The following is a 25,800-nucleotide window of genomic DNA, read 5'->3' as shown; positions in this document are numbered from 1 at the left end:
CAAGACGAAAAAACCGCTAGACGAAGAGACTCGCAGAACGGATTCTTTTCGTCTTGCGAGGCACCACTGTAATTACATTTGAGTTGTACATGTTGGCATCAGTTTGAGTCCTTTTGTATTAATATAGCACTAGCAAGTGCACAGCACTTTACAGAGCAGCAAACAAGCAGAAATAAGACTAGGGAGTTGACAATCTCCTTAGCAGTCTCTGCTGTGAAGCCTGAAAAGCAGGAAATTGAAGCGAAAATGACAAGTCACTGGCAATGATATTTTCAGCAGCCATCAAAGCGAACAGTCTCCTTCATGGGCATGATCAAAACAAGACTGATACATGTTGTCAAGCCTGGCATATTTTATGCAAGATTTTCAAAGGTGGAGAAACAGAGCATTCCCTATCAGCATTGTGCTACTTGTCACAAGATTTTTCACCCTGTAACATCAAAGTACAGTTACAATTTCCTCCTGTGATTTCCATCCAGTTCTCTTGCGGTGCCAAGTATTTCAGATTCCCCCACCCCTGCTGATCCACAGTAAGCGTTAGTCACCTTGGACAAATGTTGCTTAGCATACAGAAATGCTCAATAGATCCCACGCTAGGGTCAAAAAACCTGGTAACCTCCAATTAAAGGGCATGGATATCTGTCAGCCAGGCACTTATGTTTTCAGCTGATTCCTTTCATGACAAACTCCCAGGCTTAATCTGGTTTGAATGCTGCTTTTGCTGGTTGACCAGAGAGCCAAGCCTGTCTGCTGTTTGTTCTCAAGCAGAAGATGAGTTTTCTGCCTAGATAAGAGAGCTCTCCTCCCCCTCGTTCCCTGAATACAGCCACAAAATCCTTCAGAATGGAAATCTCACCCAGGCACCAGCTGTGCTCTTGCGGTTTCAGACCAGTTGCTGTGGAGACTGCTGCTGCATCCTAATTAGAGGAGAAAATACCTACTTCAATCTTATCTACGTCATCCAAAAACACATACTTTTATCCCTTCCTTACCGGGATGTACCTATCTGTTTGCCTACCTACTTTGCTTACAAGGGGCATTACAATGAGGCATACCCACAGATCTGGCACCCATTCTTCCAGAAACGGTCAGCAAAAGTATTTATATAAACAGAAAACCTAGTTTTTAAAACTACGCTGGCTTTTGGGTGGTTCAACTGAAAACAGTTTGTGGGAAGTGGAAAATTAGGGGGATTGTAAAACAACTCAAAAGGCAATTTGTAAGAGAAAGGGATAGAGGGGTCAGATGGAGACTTGTTGACAACTGGTTAAAGTGTTCAACTATCTGAGTACATAATGATGAGCGGTGGGTTGTTTTAAACAGTGATATAATGTAAGAACAAACCGAAAGAGTGGCAATTCTTTCAGGTTAGTCTAGAGCCATGCCCCACCTAAGAAAAGGTTAGGTCCAGTCGTGACCGACTCTGGGGTTGCAGTGCTCATCTCACTTTACTGGCCGAGGGAGCCAGCGTACAGCTTCCGGGTCATGTGGCCAGCAGGACTAAGCCGCTTCTGGCAAACCAGAGCAGCACACGGAAACACCGTTTACCTTCCCGCCGGAGCGGTACCTATTTATCTACTTGCACTGGTGTGCTTTCGAACTGCTAGGTTGGAATAGCTGGGACCGAGTAACGGGAGCTCACCCCATCGTGGAGATTTGAACTGCCGACCTTCTGATCGACAAGCCCTAGGCGCCACCCATGTCCCTATGCCCCACCTAACCATCTCTAAAATCCTGGTGCCCCCCCGCCCCCAGTGACATATAATTCTTATTATTCAAAAAGTGAACTCCTATTCACATGGAGGAAGCCTAAAGGCCATTCACTGTTAATAACTCATTCTCAAATTGCCCCCCTGTGGGGCGTGTGCCCCACGTTGGGAACCACGGGTCTAGAGCAAAGTATGGATTCCTGAGGCCAATGGATGTCTGACATGGAGTTGTGCAGCCTAACCTATCACACAGGGTGGTGTTTTTTGGATAAAACAGCGGAAGGAATGAGAAACCATTGATGTGAACTTGAGTACTTTGGTGGACAAGTGAGCTATACATGGAAAAATAAATAAATAAGATAGCCTGTAGCTGAGCTGCCACTATTCTCACTTCAAGTCTCTTCCACAAATGAAATCAGCACCATCTCTTTCTGACTATTCGGAGCTCCAAGCCAACCTAATGTTTGGTTTCTATACAGTGTGGAGCCAACCTGGAATCATAGAACTGCAGAGTTGGAAGGGGACGCAAGGATCATCTCGTCCAATCCGCTGCAATGCAAGAATCCTGGCCACAACCAGTGCCGGATTTACTTATAAGCTAAACAAGCTATAGCTTCGGGCCCCACTCTCTTGGGGGCCCCCAAAAATTAAAGGGGAAAAAACTGGATGTACATTTCCAAAATATAAGATAAAAAACAAATAAAATAAAACCTACATACAGCAAAAGTGGCAAACGGCTTTAGATGCCTATTAGGTCCATAAATTACCATATAGCATATATTCAACACAAAAAACAGCAACAATTTGTTGTTGACAAAGGACAGGTGGACATATAATGGGCCCCATTACCTTCAGTAGCTTAGGGCTCATCAAACCTAAATCCAGCCCTGCCCACAACCATCCCTGGGTGGGTTCAAACCTCCAACCTTCTGGTTAACAAACACACTGACTCATTGCCCCACGAGGCAGGTGGAAAGTCTTGAACCTCTAGAATGAAATGACCCAGTTAGACCATTGTTGTAGTTCTAACAGTGGCAAGTTTCCCCCGGTGAGGGACGCAATTCTGTCACTTCACAGGTTCTAAGGCTGAGTTATACCATCAAACATCAGCTGAGCTCCTAACCATCTTGAATTTCTAAGCCCAGCACTACCACTGCCTAGGTTGTCAAGCCTTTTCCCGAAGGATATGCTACACTACTAACTTGATTCTTACCCACCTGTTTTAGGAGACATGGAGGCTGCTGACAAGGTTGTTAAGACAGCAGACTCATAGGATTCTGCAAAAACTACAAAACGCCTTGAAACAACACAGAACCAGACTGGAGTTATCATTGTCAAATGGCAAAGAGGGTGGTGTGGAATGCATTATGCCATAAGGGCCCTTATGTACCAAATGCAATTGGAAATAAGATCCACAAAACTGTAAATATACTTGCAATGTACTTCCAAGAACAAACATATAGAAATAGGACAATGAGAAATAATACTGTGGTGTTTTCTAACTTTGCCATGCATGCTTTCTATATTATTATTATTATTATTATTATTATTATTATTATTATTAAGCTCTGGTTATGAAACAGAGCTCCATTTAAGGTGTGGATGGGGTCAGTAATTGCTTCAGCGACCCACCAGGCACAAACAGAAATTCATGGTGCATTTTATACCACCTTGCAATCTGTAGAGGACTAACGCTACTGGTTGCTGTCTAGAACTGCAAATATTAAAAAGTCAATTAATAACCTGCACTTTCATATTTTTTGATGTTTCAATATTATTATTGAATGTGAATAAACTCTGTTTCTTTCAATGCATTAAGGTCTCATTGCTTTGTTTCCCAGCGGCAAAGGAACAATTTTACTACAAAGGAACATCAAAGTCTCCTCACCAAAAAGTAATTAATCAAAGTCATTGACGTAATAACCTAATCCCACTTGATCCTAGAAAGAAGTGTCCAGCAATTTGCTGTAAGCTGATGTAATTGGTGTCCTTCAGTCCTTTTATGCGAGGAAACCTAATGACAGCATTATTACAAGATCTTACAAGATTCTATAAAAGGGCTCAGGGTTCAAACAAAAGACAGTCCAACCAGAAAGTCTTCAGTGCACCTAATAAACTGCACTTGAGTAGGAAATTGAATCTGATCGTCTGCTAAGAGACAGATTAGGTTTATCTGTAGAAAAATGTGACATTCTGAACAATGTAATCAACAAACCAAGGCAAGGCGGTTGGAGTATATACAGCAACCCTGCCCTGACTCCATTGGCTGCCAATTGGTTTCCAATTCAAAGAGCTGGTTTTGACCTATAAAACCGAAAACGAAAATGAAAAGAAAGATATTAATTGATTAAGTAAATTTTATGAGAAATTTGTTTTGGAAAATGGTTACATTGAAACTCAGCCAGGGGGATTGGAGGAAGTCACTTAACAATGTTATTAAGAGTGGAATAATTACAGTTAGGGTTGATGTTTGTTTGTTTGTTTGTTTGTTTGTTTGTTTATAAATTCTGGAAAATCAATAAAAAATTATTGGGAAAAAATAAAATACTAAAACCTTAAATGGCCCAGGACCCCAAAGACCGCCTCTCCTCATATGAACCGACCCGGACCCTGCAATAATTATCTGAGACCCTTCCTCCTTTTACAAGCGCAGCAGGGGACCCAATCCACACACAGCGTAGTGGGCTCAGAAAATCCTGTTGGCACCCCTGCCTCTGATATCACTTAGGCTGAGCAATGTTAACTTGCCCAAGACCACCTAAAACATTTCATTGCCTAGAAGGGATTTGAACCCATCTCTTCCCCTTCTTTCCCCTCCAGCACTTCACTGGTGAGTGTGGTTGATATAAAGACTTCTGGTTCCTGCTGGCTGTAGTGACACCATTGCAATATTAAAAAAAATAATTGATTTTAATTCAATTCTAATCTGTCTTCTTGCTAAAAATTACAACTGAAGATGAATGTCGTGTTGCTGACGACAATATCTCTGTATTCTTTCAAATAAGCTTTCATGTCCAGAAACTCTGTAGTCTGTAATGATCTTTGAAAACATTTCCCATATCAGTGCAAGAATTTAATTTGACTTCTAATTATTTACTGTAATAAAGCTGTTACATAAATTTCAGTTGTGCTTTGAATAGTTTCTCTCTCTCTCTCTTTCTACCTGTCATGAAATCGGTGACTACGAAAATTAAGAGACAAGCCCAAAGTTTCCCCCTCCCCCGACCCATCTGCCTTTTGCTGAGTGAAGAAAATTATATACGGGGGGGGGGGGGATATATTTTCTTGAAACTGAATTGAGCAGCTTCTTCCTTTGGGAAACAGCAAATACTTCCAGCATGCTCGGAATTCAAATGAGATCCTGAAAAGGTCCATTTCCTCACTGCATGTTATCAACATACCACACATTTGAGAATCTCACAGTCCTTGCCCAACCTGAAGGAAGCCCCCCAGGACCGGATTAGGAGTTAACTGTGGGCCAAACAGCTTATATAATCAGGAGTCCCTGTGCTGACACGAAGGAAATTAAATTAATGGAGATGCTATTCAAACACACACATGGAAAAGTGGAACTGAAATAACTTAATATGATTAAAACTTGAATTAATTTGTGCAAGCATGAGAGTTCTTGCCTTCGCGAAAAACAGTTTGGATCGGCAGACATTTTGTAAAAGATTATGTATTCATTCACGTTTGGCAGCCGCGCTCTGCTTCACGAACTGGTTTTTAGTTAATTGCTCCTTATTTTGGGGGGCGAACCAATCAATTATTTTGAGTGAACTTTAAAAAATTAGAAATAAATTAAACCTTGAAAATTAATCAGGGCTGATAAAAAATAAGAAGGAACTGTGTGAAATCTATATGATAAATAAATCTATAGATATGTTTAGGGGTGCTTTTGTAAATCAGCGGGCCGCAGTCGAGCATCCTGCCTGCCGCTCTAGTGGTTCTGTGCCAGCTAGCGCCTTGCAGGGATGTAGAGAGAGAGGATCGAGGGGCGGTAAAAAGAGGGGGGGGGACCCTTTAGGAAGACTAATTGGCTAAGCTGTTGTTGTTGTTTAGTCGTTTAGTCGTGTCCAACTCTTAGTGACCCCCTGGACCAGAGCACACCAGGCACTCCTGTCTTCCATTGCCTCCCGCAGTTTGGTCAAACTCATGCTGGTAGCTTCGTGAAGACCGTCCCACCATCTCGTCCTCCATCGTCCCCTTCTCCTTGAGCCCTCCATCTTTCCCAACACCAGGGTCTTCTCCAGGGAGTCTTCTCTTCTCCTGAGCTGGCCAAAGTCTTGGAGCCTCAGCTTCAGGATCTGTCCTTCCAGTGAGCACTCAGGGCTGATTTCCTTCAGAATGGAGAGGTTGGATCTTCTCAACACCTAGTTGTCTACAAAATGACACCGACACTTGCACATACTATGCTGAATAGAACGGAGAAGTAGTTCCATTAAAATTTCATCTCCCGGCTTTATAGATCTGGACACATTTCTTCCACACATGTTGCCACCACTAAATCACTAAATATAAAATCCTCCTCCTAAAACCTCACTGGATTCCTACCTATTCTGAGTCTTGAAGGCCAATTACAGCATCTCACCTGTGATGTTCTCCTTTTTCTGAGCCTCAGCCTTTTTACCTTTTGTCCAGAATGAAAGGGTCAAATCCATTGCCCACTGCTGTTAGGCACAACATCACTCAACCCACTTTTTAAAGATTTCCAGCTACATGCTAAACTGTAGTCTGATGAAAGCCTTGGGCAAAATTCAGTAAAACTGAAAATTCAGACTAAAATAAAGTTAAGTCCATTGCAGACAACCTTGACTGAGGCAAAACTTAATCTATATCCATTTCTCACAAATATGGTAATATGAGAGCTAAAATGCATATTTTTCTGGTTCTATTTTCATGTCGTGGTCCCCTGATCTAAGCCCCTATCATCCCCACTGATGCCCACTTTGCTTCCGCATCAGGATTTCTGTCTATTGCGTTCCTCTTCAACAGATCCCATTAAATCAGGGAGCAGATACTGGACATTATGGTACAATGACACCGGGCAGCCAAACAGACTTGTCTAATTGCTGATGTCAAGCAAAGAAAATTAAGTCCCCTTAGAGTGAAGGTGAAGCTTAATGTGCTGGTTACATATGAGCGCTGAGGGATCACGGAATGAGCACTTTTCACAGCGTTCTCATCCCTCCCCCTCAAAAAATAGAAACGGCAAAAGAGGTCTCTCTTTGCATCCTGCATATTTTGGCTCAGCCCCAAGAAATATACAATATTACTGGCAAGGCACACCTAGCTCTTGTGCGTCCTTTCCAATTTGCCAGGAGAATGGATTTACAATTCTAAAACCATCTGCTGCTCTCTTGATCATCGCACTGCACCACAGCTGAAAGCAGGATGATTACAAAACGCTCACGAGATATTGCTCTTAAATCCGAGCGTGGAATACAAGATTGCGGAGGCAGCTGCATGCAGCAAGCAATTTGCACGAGGCCTCCCACCACGGGGGTCTGGGGCTTTTCATCATACCAGCACAAACTGTGTGGGGTGGAAGTGGGGGGTGAGGAATGACAGCCGTACAGCGAGAATCACGGAGATAAAGTGGGGCGTTCATGACACAAACAGCTTGTTACTTTATCCCTCTTCATACATTTGAAAGAATGTGTATGGACATATTATTATTATTATTATTATTATTATTATTATTATTATACTGCCCTACACCCGGAGGCCTCAGGGCGGTTCACAGAACAAAATCAAATTATAAAACCACAAAATATATAACGAAAATTAAAACCCAATAACAGCCCCCCCCCAAACCTCCACATTTTAAAAGGGCATAGAATGTCAATCAAAACAACCAAAGGCCTGGCTAAAATGCAACGTTTTTGCCTGGCGCTTAAAGGTGAATAATGAAGGCACCAGGTGAACTTCCCTGGGGAGAACATTCTACAGACGGGGAGCCACTGCAGTGAAGGCCCTGTTCTCGTGCTGCCACCCTCCGGACCTCTTCAGGAAGAGGCACACAAAGAAGGGCCTCAGAAGATGATCTCAGGGTCTGGGTAGGGGCACATGGAGGTTTGTAGTAGCGGGGAGTGGGCTCGCATGGGCTGGCCCCATACCTGTAATGCACGTACATATATTTTATTCACTTTTATTTGATAATATTTACATTTTAACTGCTTGTTAAAAAGAACCGAACTAACTGAAAGTGGTTTCCAAAGACAAGGCATGTAAGCTGAGCCCTGACCTCTGCACACCCTCCAACATTTATCTGATGAAAATACAAATGTCCTACAACAAATTATTATGTGTATCCAACCGTGGCCCCAGCCACTCTGGGTGGCTTCCAACGTACATTAAAACGTAATAAAACATTAACTTTCCTATACAGGGCTGCCTTCAAAGGGTTCAGGGGTCGGATAACTGAGACCTGCAGCTATAGGGCGGTACAGTGGTACCTCGGGATGCAAACGGGATCCATTTCGGAGCCCCGTTCGCATCCTGAATAGAACGTGAGACGCGACGGCGCATCTGCGCATGCGCAGGTCGCATTTTACCGCTTCCGCGCATGACCTCATTTTGAGCGTCTGCGCGTGTGGCGAAACCCAGAAATAACACACTCCGTTACTTCCGGGTTTCTGTAAATCTGGAACTGCCCCTGGAAGATAGGGACACTTGGAGGGTCTGCCTCTGTGTACTGAATGTGCTTAGAAGCCGCCTTCAGACCTTCTTCCTCAACAAAAGTCACAAAGAAGTGAGGCAGCTTTTGAGTTAATCAGAAATCTTAATAACACTGAATATTAAGGAATGGGAGGGGGTGAAGATGAAAAAGCCAGGTCTGCAGACTGCAATTGTTTTAAAGTAGAATGTGTTGTGCAGTTTACTCAGATTCGAGTTTGCTTGTTGCAAAAAAGTCTTCCTTTGAAAATATAAACATGAGCAGATATTTGGCTCTGACTCTAGCACTAAATGAACACTGGGTTCCCCTGTGAGCAGAAATAAAGAAATAAAGAGAAGCACGGTCTTTTTTCTGTTAATGCTACAGATTAATTTCAGGTGGTGCAAAAGTCAATTGAAGGCAAATTAGGTAGCTTAATCCAGTGGTTGAAATGCATGTTCATTCCCCTATAGGCAAAGTCCCATAATTAGGTGGTAGACTGTAACATTCCTACAGTTCTATGATTACTTTCTTGCACGGCTATGTTCGGTGCTTTCCAAAACAGACCACCCATGATTTATTTGCACCAAGCACAGCCTAAACTATTAAGTCTCCTGATCCATTTTAAGACTATTATAATTTGCAGGTTTTGGCTTTTGAATCTTTAGAATCCCCTCACCGCCAATTTTTTTAAATTTTATTTGCAGAACATCCAGCTTGATGAACCTGAAAACTTACTTCTAGTTGGCCCTAATAAAAATATTGCCCAACTATTGCTACAGGATTATCTCTTGGCACTCTCTCACAGAGCTTCTGTGAATCGGGGAGGGAAAGACTGGGATATGGTTGCTGCATGGTGCCTTGAACAATTTAGAGGCAGTGTAAGGTTTTGTTGTTGTTGTTTAGTCGTTTAGTAGTGTCTGCCTCTTCGTGACCCCCTGGACCAGAGCACGCCAGGCCCTCCTGTCCTCCACTGCCTTCAGCAGTTTGGTCAAACTCATGCTGGTAGCTTCGAGAACACTGTCCCAACATCTTGTCCTCTGTCGTCCCCTTCTCCTTGTGCCCTCCATCTTTCCCAAAATCAGGGTTTTTCCCAGGGAGTCTTCTCTTCTCATGAGGTGGCCAAAGTCTTGGAGCCCCAGCTTCAGGATCTGTCCTTCCAGTGAGCACTCAGGGCTGATTTCCTTCAGAATGGAGAGGTTTGATCTTCTTGCAGTCCATGGGACTCTCCAGAGTCTCCTCCAGCACCAGAATTCAAAAGCATCCATTCTTCAGTGATCAGTCTTCTTTATAGTCCAGCTCTTACTTCCATACATCACTACTGGGAAAACCATAGCTTTTACTATACGGACCTTTGTTGGCAAGGTGATGTCTCTACTTTTTAAGATGCTGTCTAGGTGTGAGGTTAAAAAGTATAAAATTAATACATCCCAATTATCCGCGTAAAGAAGACTTAAAATTGTAGGCACATTCACAGGTAAGATAAAAATGTTCACCAGCAGGAAGTCATTAACCAACACATCCCGTGACATACTCGTTTGCAGAATCACGGTGCTGCTGGTCTGGCCAGTTATACACCTCTAAGAAATTATTATTCTGTCTGAGCAAAGGGGCTAATTGCAATGCTGACCTGGACGGTAAATGGCTCTCACTTAGCTACTCTCGGTTAGAGCCAAGAAAGTATTCCACCCCTCACCCCACCTTTGCCAGGCTACTTTTCTGAAGAGTCCCCAGCTCTGGTTTTCGGCACATTTTGGCCTTTACCCGGCACTTGAAAGAAACACTTGCTCTGGGCCCTTGCACCCACCCATGTCAGGCTGATTAAAGAAATGCAACACACTTCTCTCAGGCGGCAGAACAAAGTGTCAGTGACAACTCTTTCTCATCTGAAGTGTTCCTCCACAGGTATTAATTAACCGTCACTGTGTTCAACAAGCCTCAGATGCGCCGCAGAAACAATGACAGGAGCAGCTTTGGCGCTTCTCCCGCACAGAGGGAAGGTGCCATGAGCTCACACAATGATGGGGGTCAGGGGTTTGGGATTTTGTTCCTTAATCTGAGAAACTGCTTAATCAGATACTGCAAAACAGAAGCCAGCTGCAGGGGGAATGTGTGGGGTTTGCAGAATCACCTCTGAGTAATGGAGAGGGAGGGGGAAAAGTCTTCAGAAAAGCTCCAGATTAGTGGTGGGGCCTTTCTTGCAAACAACACGTTTCAGCATCGTTCTGCGTGAAACTGCTGGGGGGGGGGGGACGGTACACCAAGGACTGAGTTGCACTGTCATCACAATTCTATCTCTTTTTCTAACTTTTGGTCTCAGGGAGGCAGCTGAAATCCTAAGACAATACGTGGAGTAAGTTCTGGAATAAAATATAAAGGTAAAGGGACCCCTGACCATTAGGTCCAGTCGTGACCGACTCTGGGGTTGTGGCGCTCATCTCACTTTATTGGCCGAGGGAGCCGGCATACAGCTTCCGGGTCATGTGGCCAGCAGGACTAAGCCGCTTCTGGTGAACCAGAGCAGCACACGGAAACGCCGCTTACCTTCCCACCAGAGTGGTACCTATTCATCTACTTGCACTTTGACGTGCTTTCAAACTGCTAGGTTGGCAGAAGCAGGGACCGAGTAATGGGAGCTCACTCCGTCACGGGGATTCGAACCACCAAACTTCCGATCGGCAAGTCCTAGGTTCAGTGATTTAACCCACAGCACCACCCGCGTCCCTAAGTTCTGGAATAGATGTGGGCAAATAAACAGAGCTTAAATCAAGGTAGAGGTGCTGCAAGGTGTGAAATCCTTGGCTCTGGAAGGAGATTTACCACTGGGTCAATAGGGGGTGTCACCCCCCCTTGAAAGACCAAATACCGTATTTTTCGCTCTATAAGACGCACCAGACCACAAGACGCACCTAGTTTTTGGAGGAGGAAAACAAGAAATAAAATATTCTGAATCTCAGAAGCCAGAACAGCAAGAGGGATCGCTTTGCAGTGAAAGCAGCAATCCCTCTTGCTGTTCTGGCTTCTGGGATAGCTGCGCAGCCTGCATTCGCTCCATAAGACGCACATAGATTTCCCCTTACTTTTTAGGAGGGAAAAAGTGAGTCTTATAGAGCAAAAAATACGGTACTCAGTTTCAGAATTCCCCTGGACTCATCACTAGGGAAGGCCTCGTGGCATTGGTAGTCAGGAGTACACTTGATCAGCTTGGGCTGGCAGGGCCGGCGTACCTATGAAGTGACGTGAAACAGTTGCCTCAGGTGGAAGGCTTCCTTTGGGCACACACCGCCATGCAGAACAGGCAACAGAGGAGGCAGCCGTTGCGGCAAAGCTGGTGATATTTTCAGTTTTGCCTGAAGTGGAAAAACATCCTAGGGCTGCCCCGTTGGATGGTATATGTTATGTACTGAAGTTCTCACCCTGGGCCAGCAGGGGGATACTGTAGATAGTTTTCACTCAGGTCCACATATGCAAATAAGGGATCGAAAGTGACGTTCAGTGATTGGATAGTTTTAGAAAATTGTTACAGTTACGTTGTAGTGGAGCTCTATATGAGCAGGCTGGCTGAACCCTTCAGTTCAGTTCTGTTCTGGCCTGTGAATAAACAAGAGCTGTTTGAAGAATCGCTGTGTCGTCTGATATGTTCACCCACAACATAACAGTACAGTGGTGCCTCGCAAGACGAAATTAATTCGTTCCGCAAGTCTCTTCGTCTTGCGAGTTTTTCGTCTTGCGATGCACGGTTTCCCATAGGAATGCATTGAAAATCAATTAATGCGTTCCTATGGAAACCGCCTTCCCCCGACCTCTTCTGGCGGGCGGCATTTTAAAATCGCCCGGGACAGCGGAGGACTTCTCCGCTGTCCGGGGCGATTTAAAAGCCCCTGGGAAGGCAGGCAGGGGGGACAAAGACTTTTGCCCCCCCCGCCTGCCTTCAGAAAAGGTCCAGGACAGGCGCGGACCTCTCCGCAAGCAGCGCGCTCCTTGCGGAGAGTTGCAAGCGCGCCCAGGCTTTCCCGCCCCGCCGCCGGGCTTCAGGACATGGTTCCGATGCCAGGCGGCGGGGGGAGGCTTTCTCGCCCCGTCGCCCGGCATCGGGACATGGTTCCGATGCCAGGCGGCGGGGGGAGGCTTTTTCGCCCCGTCGCCCGGCATCGGGACATGGTTCCGATGCCAGGCGGCGGGGGGAGGCTTTCTCGCCCCGTCGCCCGGCATCGGGACATGGTTCCGATGCCAGGCGGCGGGGGGAGGCTTTTTCGCCCCGTCGCCCGGCATCGGGACATGGTTCCGATGCCAGGCGGCGGGGGGAGGCTTTCTCGCCCCGTCGCCCGGCATCGGGACGATGCCCCGAAGCCGGGTGGCGGGGGAGGCTTTCCCGCCCCGCCGCCCGGCATCGGGACGATGCCCCGAAGCCGGGCGGCGGGGGGAGGCTTTCCCGCCCCGCCGCCCGGCATCGGAACATGGTTCCGATGCCAGGCGGCGGGGGGAGGCTTTTTCGCCCCGTCGCCCGGCATCGGGACATGGTTCCGATGCCAGGCGGCGGGGGGAGGCTTTCTCGTCCCGTCGCCCGGCATCGGGACGATGCCCCGAAGCCGGGCGGCGGGGGGAGGCTTCAAAAGCCGTCCGGGGGCTTTTAAATCGCCCCGGACAGTCCCAGGGCGATTTAAAAGCCCCCGGTTAGGCAGGCAGGGCCCCCCGCCCGCCTTGGGAAGAGGTCCTGGACCTCTTCCGAAGGCGGGCGGGGGGCAAAAGTCTTTGCTCCCCCCTGCCTGCCTTTCCGGGGGAGCGGAAAAGGCAGCGCTGCCAGGACCTCTTTGCCCCCCCTGCCTGCCTTCAAAAGCCGTCCGGGATAGCGGGAAGCGCTTCCCTGCTATCCCGGACCGCTTTTAAAATGCTGGCGGTGGGGAGCAAAGCCTTTCGCCCCCGCCGGCCTTCCTGGACCTCTTCTGAAATCCGGAGGGGGGGAAAAGGCTTTGCTCCCCACCGCCAGCATTTAAAAAAAGGTCCCCGAGATTTCCCTATGGGCTTTCGTCTTGCGATGCAAGCCCATAGGGAAAATCGTCTAGCGAAGCGTCGCAAAACCCGAAAAACCCTTTCGTCTTGCGGGTTTTTCGTCTTGCGAGGCATTCGTCTTGCGGGGCACCACTGTATATAGTGGTACCTTGGGTTACAGACTCCACTAACCCAGAAATAGTGCTTCAGGTTAAGAACTTTGCTTCAGAATGAGAACAGAAACAGTGATACCTCTGGTTACGTACTTAATTTGTTCCAGGGGTCCGTTCTTAACCTGAAACTGTTCTTAAGCACCACTTTAGCTAATGGGGCCTCCTGCTGCTGCCGCGCCACCGCCGCACGATTTCTGTTCTCATCCTGAAGCAAAGTTCTTAACCCAAGGTACTATTTCTGGGTTAGCGGAGTCTGTATCCTGAAGCGTCTGTAACCTGAAGCGTATGTAACCTGAGGTACCACTGTAGTCACTGCTGTCTATGTCTTAATGGTTTTTACTTGTGTTTGTGTATGTGTTTGTGAATCCGATGGTTTTAGATTTTATATTATTTTATTTCCCATTTTTGCAAGTTTTATTGCTGGAAGCCACCTTGGATGGGCACTGTCCCAAAATATGTGCTAGAAATATTTTAATAAAAGTAAGTGCAATCAAGTTTATGTGTAATCAAACTGGGACAATCATTCAGTCCTTTGATTCCCTTAAACCACATTACAACAAAATGGTGGCAATACACACGCACACATATGTGCACGTCCACAACACACACATATTTTTTAAAATAATCACTAAAACAATCCAACATAATTACTGATTTGAAATTTCATCATACAAATACCACTGAAAAAGCAAGGTTACTTTCAGTATTAGCTAACAAGAATTCAATTTTTGCCAATTTGGCCATTAAAAGATGCCTGAGGAGTTGCTCCAAATATTTCCATCTGACCTCCTTGTAAACAGAGAAGCAAATAATGATAAACATCTTCAACTATACACTCCCCACTAAAGGATTATAAGGCGTATTTGTAAAACTGTCCAACACCGCCAAAGGCGTTTGGTGAAACTATAAGTGGGTCATAACTAATGAGAAACTTGGTAAGACCTTTTGGATAACTTTGGATGCATTCATCCCTGAAAAGGGCAGATCCAGCCAGGGTTGCACGTGATTTGCGTCCTTCAAATGTGTGCTAATATAAAGCGAGGAGACTTGAACAGAACCTAGGCATAATAGGGTGTTTTTAATTACGTTATTTGTATAATTGAAAAAGACTGAACGATGGGGGTGGAGACATTCCTTCAGGTCTCTCAACTAAAGCACCCATGACAGATGGCCATCCAACCTCTGCTTTAAAATCTCCTAGGAAGGAGAGCCCACCATCTCCTGAGGGAGTCTGTTCCACTGTCCAATAGCTCTTACAGTCAGAAAGGTCTTCTTGATGTTTAGCCAGAATCTCCTTTCTTGTAACTTGAAGCCATTGGTACCCTCCAGAGCAGGAGAAAACAAGCTTGCTCCATCCTCCACGTGAAAGCCCTTTCAACATTGGACGATGGCGATCATATCTCCTCCGAGTCTCCTTTTATCTATCCTATCATGAAATTCAGTCTCAAGCCTGACAGGCCACTCAATAACAGCATCTGGAAACTTCAGTGGGTACAAACTGCCATCAAAAGTTGGAGGGAGCTTGTGACTGCTCCACAAATCAAGGCCAATGATTTGTGGAGCAAACATTCGAAGAAGTTCAGGGCTAGAATGCTTTTAAGAGCTGCTTCCCCCTATACCATTCTGCCCATCCCCTAGAGTCAACTGCAGAAGGTCTTCTGTGTTTCCCATTAAGCAGACATTGGTGAGGACAAGTGAAAGGGCTTTCTGCGTGGCAGCTCCAAGACTGTGGAGCTCCCTGGTCTGGGGTTTCACCACCAGATAAAGCTTCTCCTTTGAAGCATGGATTTGGTTTTCAGTCTAATACCAATTTATTATGGCTTTGGTCACCACTGATTCCACGCCAAGAAATCAGACTCGATAAAACTCAATCAGTGTTTTGGAGTGATGCCAACATTAAATGTACAGTAACATCTTGCAAGGTGTTAACACATGATACTACAATAAAATGAAGCTTATTACTGTGTTGTTTCACACACTCTATTTTCTCGACAACCAATAGTGAGGCCCAATCCTGAAAGCCTAAACCCCAAACCGTGCATAAGCCGGGAAGAACTATGGTCGTTCAAAGATTGTTCACGCACATGTGTTCATCGATTAGCAAATGCAGATGAATCAGATGGTGATTTCCATGCCCCCCACACTATTAGAAACCAGGCACCCATTGACAAAATATGCATATCATTTCAGGGCCAGTTTATCATTGATGCTTGCTCCATGCAAGAAAACATACTGGGACAATTGTCACATGGAGACACCATTTGTATAAATTAATGCGGCCTTTGCCAAGTTGGGGCCCTCCAGATGTTTTGAACTGCAATGCACATCAGCACCCAAGCAGCATGGGTGCCTGGGGGCTGCTGGGAGTTGCAGTCTGGGAGTTGCCGGCGTTTGTCCACAGACAAGCTTTCTGGGTCATGTGGCCAACATGACTAAACCACTTCTGGAGCAAAAGGACACCGTGACAGAAACCAGAGCACATGGACACGCCGTTTACCTTTCTGCTGTAGTGGTACCTATTTATCTACTTGCACTTTGATGTGCTTTCGAACTGCTAGGTTGGCAGGAGCTGGGAAAGAGCAACGCTCACCCCATCACGGGGATTCGAACCGCCGACCTTCTGATTGGCAAACCCAAGAGACTTAGTTGTTTAGACTACAGCGCTATAGGCACCCAATCCTAAAGTCCTTGGTTCCCTAGATATACTGGGTTTTCAAAGCACCCTTTGTTGACTTAACCATGGTCACACAGATGCTCTGCTCACGCATTAGAAAAATCTAAACACATCACAGGTGCGAGGCTGCACAGGTCCATGTGCGCTTGCACAAATCCCCTCCTTCAACCCAGGCTTGTTATCATTTGTTTCCCAAAGAACTTGATGTTCCCAGATAAGCCAAAGACTTCTTTTTTTTTTTTTGAAATGCAGAAATCCTGCATTCCAGCTAAGTGATTAACAAATGACAGATAAATAATCCCACATCTGAAATGTCCACAGAAAGCAACTTTGTATACAGTACAAAAATTACAGATGTAAACCACAAGGCCAAAGACTCTCCGGTTACAGCATGCCATCATTTCCCATTATAATAAATCTCGCAGAGGCTCAGCTATAAAATGATTATTCTGGGATGAAGGTTAGCCTAGTATTTAAATGGTCCCACCGCTGAAATTAATGGGGATTACAAATAAACCGATGAAAAGTGCATCTTGTTTTGGTTTTTACCACAAATGTAAACAACCAGAAATTTAGAAATAAAACAATGACAGTCTTTTAAAGTTCTACTTCCTTGGCAAACAAAAATTAGTCAAGATTCAGCAAACATTTAACAGATGAATCATATCAACGTCACTTTTGAATAATCAGCCGTATTCAAGAATCACATTTTCATGTTTGCATTCTCCCATGCACTATGTGTTTGCTTGTGTGTCTGTATGTACTGAGTTTATATTTTACATACAATTAAGTTTGTTCAAGTTGGAAGGAGCTAGGTATTTCGGAATTGCATAAAGGATACACAGATATGCATAAAGGAAACACAGATATAGAAGCTAATCACCAAATGGCACCTTAAACCTAGGTTGCAGTTGTCACAATGTGGGCGCCATTTTTTCCAATGAAATGTATTATTATTAACTTCATTTCTATACTGATACACACACACACACACACACACACACACACACTTTAAAAGTGCCTAGCGTGCTTTGGTCCATGGGGTTATGAAGAGTCAGACACAACTAAACGACAACAACAAATACTTTAAAAATCAAAGGAGTTTACAAGACATTGAAACATCAAATAAAACAATCAAGAATAAAATTTCAAGTTTGAAGGAAAATGTTTCAGACCCTTCATATTGCTTTCCCCATATTTTTTACTACTTAATTTATATACTTGCCCCACAGCAGAAGTTCTCAAGCCAGTGTGGTCTAGTGGTCAGAGTGTCAGCATAGGACCTGGGAGGGCAGGGTTCAAATCCCAACTCAGTCATGAAGCTCACTGGGTGACCTTGGGCCAGTCATAGCCTCTTGCCCTATCTCACAGTTGTAGGGATTAACTAAGAAGGGGGGCGAGCCATGTACGTCTTGGAGAAAAAGGTGGGAGATAAATAAGCTATTCTGCTTACCTGCTTACCTTATTCTGCCAGCCAGATGGAGATGTCAGTTGTCCACCTGGCATCCAGAGATCTCCATGTGGTTGCAGTTTGACCCACACCAGTTGCAAAATGTGCATGGTGCCTGAGGGATTTCTAACATTGAGGATACAAATCTAAGGAATGTTTAGCAAGATGTAAGTGCTCACGTCCTGATCTAAGATGGGTTGCACCAGTAGAATGATATGGGTATAGGCTTTGGTTCCGTTTTTTTTTAATTATTATTTTTAAAAAAGAGGAAAGGAGAAGGGAAGAGAGGAAGATGAGCCAGGTGTGGTTGTTGAAAATAGTAGGTCCTCTGTTGGTGGGGAGAGATTGTCACAGTGCTAAAGGTAAGTTATGAATCTGGATATTCTTAGTTTGAATTTGGACCCTAGCATGAACTCACTTGGTGACCTTAAGGCTCCAGCCTTTCTCAACCTGTGGGTCCCCAGATGTTGTTGAACTACAACTCCCGTCAGAGCTCAGGGATGATGGGAGTTGTAGTCCAACAACATCTGGGGACCCACAGGTTGACAACCGCTGCATCCACCTGATCATAAGAGGACGGTTGTAATGTGAACACAAAAAAGCTGTAGAAATATGAAGGGTTATTTAGGGGTCCCAGTTTGGAGAACATTGAAAGGCTACAGGTGTGGTGGACCAGGTGTCAAGAATCACAGAATCTTAAGAGTTGGAAGGGATCTAGTCCAACCCCCTGCAATGCAGGAATCTCAGCTAAAGCATCCATGACAGATGGCCATCCAACCTCTGCTTAAAAACCTCCAAGGAAGGAGAGTCCACCACCTCTCGTGGGAGGTCAGTCCATGAAGAAGAAGAGTTTGGATTTGATATCCCGCTTTATCACTCCCCTTCAGGAGTCTCAAAGCAGCTAACACTCTCCTTTCCCTTCCTCCCCCACAACAAACACTCTGTGAGGTGAGTGGGGCTGAGAGACTTTAGAGAAGTGTAACCAGCCCAAAGTCACCCAGCAGCTGCAGGTGGAGGAGCGGGGAAGCGAACCCGGTTCCCCAGATTACGAGTCTACCGCTCTTAACCACTACACCACACTGGCTCCCTAATGCATTCAAGACACACCTGAAGTTAATGAGCAGTAATTCACAATTTCCTGATCAGGCTATTGTCATAGGAAGCCTCAGCCAAAGTTTAGGGGCAAGACTGTGCGCTGGAGGGAGAGGGAAAGCACGGAGGTAGGCAGAGTAAGGGAAATTGATGTGTTCAAGAAACCAGGACGGAGGGTTTAATATCAAATAGGGGTTCAAAGTAATGGCCGCAGGGTTGCTGTGCAACAAATATTTGGCCTCTGGAAGCAGCCATTTCGCGGAATGATTTGAGTCTCTCCAAGACAGACATTTCAAGAGCCAATACAGCCTCACACAAACACAGAAGTTCATAAATAGCAAGCAAGATTAAGACAAAATCCATCGCGCAAGAATGTCAAACACCTACCTTTGAGTCATAATCTTATAGGCATCTGGCAGATAACAGCGGATATTCTCCATCTGAGCAGGATCAGAGTCGCAGATTTTATCATCCGTCCTGCCATAGTTGGCACTTTCAATCATGATAACATCTGTTCCTGGACAGCGCAGTTCAATTGGGTAGCTTTCACAGGAGAGTTCCCTTCGGACCACTGCCATCGGAACAGGGGCACGGCTGAAAGCTGTAGACAGGAGAAAAACCTCTATGTTTAGCATGCAGAGTCAGGGATTTTGTTTCATAACATGGACATATGCAGAGTTTTGTGGGGAAAGTTTTAAATGTGCAGCGTCATTTTTCTAAACTGCTTGCAGAACTGGAAATCTCTCCCCCACACACCTCCCCAGTGGATTTTAAACACACACAGTGCTAATAGTGTTGACGTGAAACCCCAAAGCTGTTTAAAATGTATGTAAATTTTTTAATATATTTTTTGCAAACCAGGCCCACTCCAAACGCCACGAGAACTGTGAGGTCAGCTGCCCTGTGGGGTTTGAAATGCCGCCCTTTTCAGATTTTTAAAAATGAAATGCACTTAACTTACTAAGTTACAGTGGTACCTTGGGTTAAGTACTTAATTCGTTCCGGAGGTCCGTTCTTAACCTGAAACTGTTTTTAAAGCACCACTTTAGCTAATGGGGCCTCCTGCTGCCACCGCGCCACCGGAGCACGATTTCTGTTCTCATCCTGAAGCAAAGTTCTTAACCTGAAGCACTATTTCTGGGTTAGCGGAGTGTGTAACCTGAAGCGTATGTAACCTGAGGTACCACTGTATTAAGGATCCAATTTTCTCCCTCTTGAAATGAGTGATAAGTGAAGCTACCAAACACCTAAGATAACTGGGGTCTGTTCTATCCCAAGTCAGTCCTTAAAACAGGATACGGAAAACATTTAACATTCTGGCGACACCAAGAGCACTGGGGTATACACCCCTTCTTGTTATAGCAGTACCAGCAGTAGTGACAATAATAAATTGTCACATTCTTCTGAAAAAACAAAAACAAAACAAAAACACAACACCCAAGCAAAAGCAAAACACTGCAAATGACTGCAGGTGTCCCTAGAAAGTTAACGCTGCTCCAAACTGGTTTGGCCTGAAACAGCAGTTACAACTTTTGTGGTGCAAACTTACAACACCCTTTTCTTATTTGAAATTTTCTTCTGGATGAGGTATATTGGACCACTCTCCTTCCATTACTTCCTATGAGTCCAGTATTTCACTTCAGCCTTTTTTGTGTTTGTTTTCTATTCTTCTACGAGTCCTGTATTTGACCTGTGGATCTCTTCTGCTTGCTCACCTGGGCTTCCCGATAGCATAGATGTCAACTTACAGATTTGAAAATAAGGGACCAGCAGCCTCGAAAATAAGGGATCAGCAGCCAAAATAAGGGATTTTCAGAGCACAGGTATGTTCAGCTTCTGAGCCCCTCCGAGCCAAAGGCAGAAAGCCCAGCCAGAAGCCAAACGAAGCCTCAAGCGGTGGTTCCCACAGCGCAGCAACCCGGCAAAGGGGATGCAGCAAGGAACACCACCGTCACCTCTCCGCTGGGAAGCGCTGAGCAAAGGCGAGTCCCCAGGCAACGCAGCCGATTTGATCGGCACAAGGCATGCAAGCTCCACCCCCCAGTCGTTCTCAGACTCCTTATTGGGTTAGCATTGCAGCCAAGCAACACAGTTGGAGCCTCCTTCCTCCCTGGCTGGCAAGGAGGGAGGGAGGGAGAGGAGTTGCTTCCTTTGAAACCCGGGAAATTTAAGGGACATCGTCAATAAGGGACAGCAGCGGGACACAGCGCTAGGATAAGGGACTTTCCCACCAAATAAGGGACGGTTGACAGTTATGCCCGATCAAGAAGTTATCATTGTGGGGTCTAATTATACCCTGTAATGGCATTTGTAGTTTCTGAAATTTGACACAAATGAAATCTATTTTTCTTTAAAAAGTGGAGCCATTTTGAAATCAGTAACCTTTATTTCCAGCTTGGACTTTTAAAGGGCCCCATTAGCAAATTGATACCCTGCCGAAGGATATATTTACATCTATCTGCAGAACATAAACCTCAACTCACTTGTGTTCCTTAATAAAAATTGGGACAATATTTCCTGCTTCAACACACCAGAAACAAGCAAAACGTCCAAATATATCAAACATCCCCTTTGCCTTTGCATTATCTGTCCCATTCCCAACACAGAGAAACTTGGGTCTGGTGCAGATGTAATGTTTGTTTCCTGCCAATCATAGACTGAAAACTGGGAGCTTTGGGAATTAATGTATCTCCCATTCACACTGGGCTGATTTGCTAACCCTCTTCACTTCCCAGAATTAGGATGCCTCAAACCATGATCTACAGATCTTCCCCAAACTAGGACATCAATGTCTAGTTTACAAAAGAAATATGGTTTGTTGAAGCAACTGTGTACAGTGGTGTGCAAAACTAGGGTAAACACCAGGAAGCAAATGGAGGGAGAAAAATATCTCTCACAAACAGAGGTGGCAGAATGATCCTGGATTTTAGCCACAATAGCAACAATTTTGTGTAGTCTTACTGCTGAGCAAGAGGAAAAGAGAACTTTGCAACTGATACTGTAGAGAGGAGAACACATTATCTTCATAATACAAGCCTCTGTGTGTTATTTATTGGGGTGGGGGCAACCACAGATTGACCTCTTTTGTGTAGCATTGGGAAGAAACCTGATCTTGTTTTACATCTACTTTGAGCCTTTCCAACTTAACATTTTATTTGCGTCTGAATCAGATCTGTTAGAATCTGTTAAGTTTTGCTTGCTCCCCACTGACTATAACAGGGAATCTAAAAATGGCTATAACTTTAATTTTCACAGAAACGGGTGCTTTCTTTTCAGGCAAAAGGGATCCTCTAAGGTGGCTGAAGCCTGCCAAAATGCAGACATTTTGTGCAGAGGAGTTTATTTTTCAAAAGAAAAAAAAAACCCTTATAACCATTTTTCTCTCTGCCAGAATTGGATGCAATTTGCAGCCATGGTTGACCTCTTTGAGGGGATGATTCCTGCCAAATGGAACAGATGATCTTCCACACTTGACCATTCTGAAGTGTTTAAGATATAAATCACTTGAACTTTCCTAGTGTTTTGTGGGCAGTCAGTCTGAAAACTGGTGACATGAAGGAGGTGCCCCCTGGGTAAGTGGGTAATATTAGGCTGGCAATGTGAAACACAGCTGGGAGTTTACTTAAGGGACCAGCAGGCCTAGTTGAGTGGAAAAAAGTTCCAGACCTACAGGAGCAAGGAAAACTTTAAAACATCCTTTCAGCAAAACTTAAAAGAAAGCTACAATCCAGATGGTACTTAATGCAAATGCCATCTCCAACTCCTCAAAAGATTCCCTCAATGGTGTCTCCAAATTTTTTTTACATATCACTTGGGAAGACAGGCAAACTAATGCCAGTGTACTGAAGAAGCAAAGATCACCCGTGTTGAAGCAATGATTCTTCAACACTTCTGAATAAGAAGGTGGACGATCAGTCATCTAAAATTGATAGAGCTACATCTACTATCAGCAAGTTAACAGATCAGGTTTCGCAGCACACTCAGGCTATTGAGAAACTGCAAGGAGCTACGGCGGAGAACTACAAACTAGCTGCGGAAGCCAATCAAAAAGCTGAGCAAGCGTGCAAGAAGGTGGAAGAGATCAAAGGGGAAGTAAGACCTTTGAAAAGACAGGTAGGAGAACAGCAAGCCTACCTGTCAATGGTGGAACTGAAAAGTAAGGAATGTAATCTTAGGCTGAGGGCTGTCCCAGAGTTGGAACAGGGCAACCTAGAGAAATTCTTGACGGAGTTGTTTTCTAAATTTTGGGGGGTTGAAGAAGATAAAGATTTCAGGATTGTGACGGCCTTCAGACTGGGAAGATCGGTTAAGAAAGACAAGTCCAGAGACTGTTTGGTTTGTTTGAGAACAAGAGAGGAAAGAGACAAGATATTAGGCCAACATTTTAAAAAATCCCTGGAAGTTGAAGGCAAAAGGGCAGAAATTTATAGAGACATTCCTAAATATTTGTTGGACCTTAGAGCCACATACACAGACTTGGCCAAATTGTTAAGATACAACGCAATCCCTTATAGGTGGGAATTTCCTCAAGGTCTGTCATTCACCTATAGAGGAAAGAAGGTAAGAATCAAAACACCAGAAGACCACCAGAAGTTCCTACACGACAACGAGGAGGACCTCCAAAAGAGAGCTGCAGATTCCTGGCCTCCACCACCGGGATTACCACCAGGATCCATACCATCTGGAGGCGGCCCGGCACCACAGCTTCCGGAAAAGGACGACAAATTAGATACCCAACTGTGATACCCAAGAAGTAGGCCGGGATGTCTCTACAGCTTCTTAGTTGGAATATAAATGGCGGGAATTCTCCAGAAAAACGCAGAAAAGTATTTCATATTTTGAAAAAAGAACAATTGGACATTATTTGCCTGCAAGAAACGCATGTGACAAGACTCCACAGAAAAGTGTTAATCAATAAAAGGTTAGGCCAAGAATTTATTTCATCGGATAAAGTTAAGAAAAGAGGAGTGGTGATTTATGCAAAGGAGAACTTGTCCCCAAAATTTGTATTTAAAGATGAACAGGGCAGAATTTTGGCAATTGAAATCCAGACACAAGGAGAAAAGTTTTTAATTCTAGGAATCTACGCCCCAAATGATGGAAAATCGGAATTTTTTAAGAAGCTGCACGAGATTATGCTGGACTATTTGGACTATAACAACATTATCATGTTGGGAGATATGAACGGTGTCGCCTCAGTGAATATGGATAAGTCACAAAGTGCTAATATAACGAAAGATGGCAGACTACCAAAAACCTTTTTTGAAATGACTGACAATTTGGATTTGATTGACATATGGAGGATCAAGAACCCTCTAGGGAAAGAAGGAACTTTTTTTTCTGAGGCCCATATGACATGGACGCGAATCGACCAAATATGGATAACTAGAGGGCTGGCACCTAAGACCAGAAAAGTGGAAATCTGCCCAAAAACCTGCTCCGACCACAACGCCTTGAGAATGGAATTGAGACTAAATACAACCGGATCGTTCAGATGGAGAATGAATGACGCTTTGTTAAGAGATCAGGAGATTGTTAAGAAGGCCCAAAAAGTTTTAAAGGACTATTTTGAAATAAACTTAAAGACAAATGTGGAAAAAAGAATAATCTGGGACGCAAGCAAAGCAGTTATAAGAGGGTTTCTAATACAACAGAACACGATTAAAAAAAGACTCTGGAATGAAAAGAAGGAGAAGATCTTGGAGAAAATAAGAGAAGGAGAGAGAAAACTGAGATCCAGGCCTAAATCAAAGGAAGTATTGAGAGAAGTGAAGTTTTTCCAGGCACAATATTCGAAACTGATAAATCAAGAGGTGGAATGGAAAATTAAACAAATGAAACAAAGATCCTTTGAATCTGCTAACAAATGTGGAAAATTGTTGGCTTGGCAGTTGAAAAAGAGACAAAAACTTAACACAGTTACAAATCTAGAGATTGAAGGGAGAATGGTTCAGAAACCCGACGAAATTAGAAAGTCCTTCCAGAGATATTTCAAAGAACTTTATTCTCAAAGGCCACAAAAAAGCTCAGAGGTGGACCAATTTGTTATAACTAATGGATTACAAAAAATACCCCAGGAAATGAGAGCAATCCTGAACTGTAATATTACAACTCAAGAAATTGAATGCGCCATTCAGAACCTTCAACTGGGCAAATCTCCGGGACCTGATGGGCTTACTTCCAAATATTATAAGGTACTGAAGGATTCATTGATACAACCATTGCTGGAAGTTTGCAACCAGATTATGGAGGGGAGGAAGGCACCGGAAACGTGGAAAGAAGCTTTCATCACGTTGATCCCAAAACTAGAATCTGAAAAAACTCAACTTAAAAACTACCGTCCTATCTCACTCCTAAATGTGGATTACAAAATTTTTGCAGACATTTTGGCAAGTAGGTTTAAGAAAGTCTTAAATGAAGTGATTCATAAGGACCAAGCAGGCTTTCTCCCTGGGAGGCATTTATTTGGCAACACAAGAAACATCATTGACATTTTGGAGTTTTTACAGATTAATTCAAACACAAGAGCGGTGTTGATTTTTATTGATGCGGAGAAGGCCTTTGATAACATTTCTTGGCTGTTTATGAAGAAAAATTTGGAAAGGATGGGAGTAGGGCGGGGGTTTGAAAATGGAATAGAAGCAATTTATTCAGAACAAAAAGCTAAATTGATAGTAAACAACGTGGTGACAGAGGAGTTCAAAATTGAAAAAGGGACACGACAGGGGTGCCCTCTATCTCCTCTGTTGTTTATTTCAGTCCTGGAGGTGCTATTGAACATGATTAGAAATGACCGGTTGACACAGGGAATTGTGGTCGGAGAGAAACAATATAAACTGAAAGCTTTTGCAGATGACTTGGTATTAACATTACAGGAGCCAGCCTCTAGTACTAAAAGAGCGTTAGAATTAATTTCTGACTTTGGTCGGGTGGCGGGATTCAAGCTGAATAAACAAAAAACTAAAGTTTTAGCAAAAAACTTGACAACTACTGAAATAGAGGAGTTCAGAAAAGAAACAGAACTAAATGTGGTCAAAAAAGTAAAGTACCTAGGG

At 44.3% G+C, this 25,800-nt stretch overlaps 1 protein-coding gene across 13 annotated transcripts in view; it reads right to left on the bottom strand.

The window, feature by feature from the left end:
* Positions 1-25,800, bottom strand: part of ADGRL3 (adhesion G protein-coupled receptor L3) — a 548,617-nt gene that overhangs the window by 306,248 nt on the left and 216,569 nt on the right. For all 13 annotated transcript variants that reach the window (XM_081893739.1, XM_081893730.1, XM_081893741.1 and 10 more), the window contains exon 4: positions 19,133-19,346. In XM_081893739.1, coding sequence (XP_081749865.1) covers positions 19,133-19,346 — 214 coding nt within the window. The remainder of the gene's footprint in view (positions 1-19,132; positions 19,347-25,800) is intronic.

The sequence above is a fragment of the Podarcis melisellensis genome (genome assembly GCF_964234715.1).
Source record: "Podarcis melisellensis genome assembly, chromosome: 17".
Taxonomy (NCBI): Eukaryota; Metazoa; Chordata; class Lepidosauria; order Squamata; family Lacertidae; genus Podarcis; species Podarcis melisellensis.
Note: the sequence above shows the minus strand (reverse complement) of the source record. Positions and strands in the feature narration are given on the sequence as shown.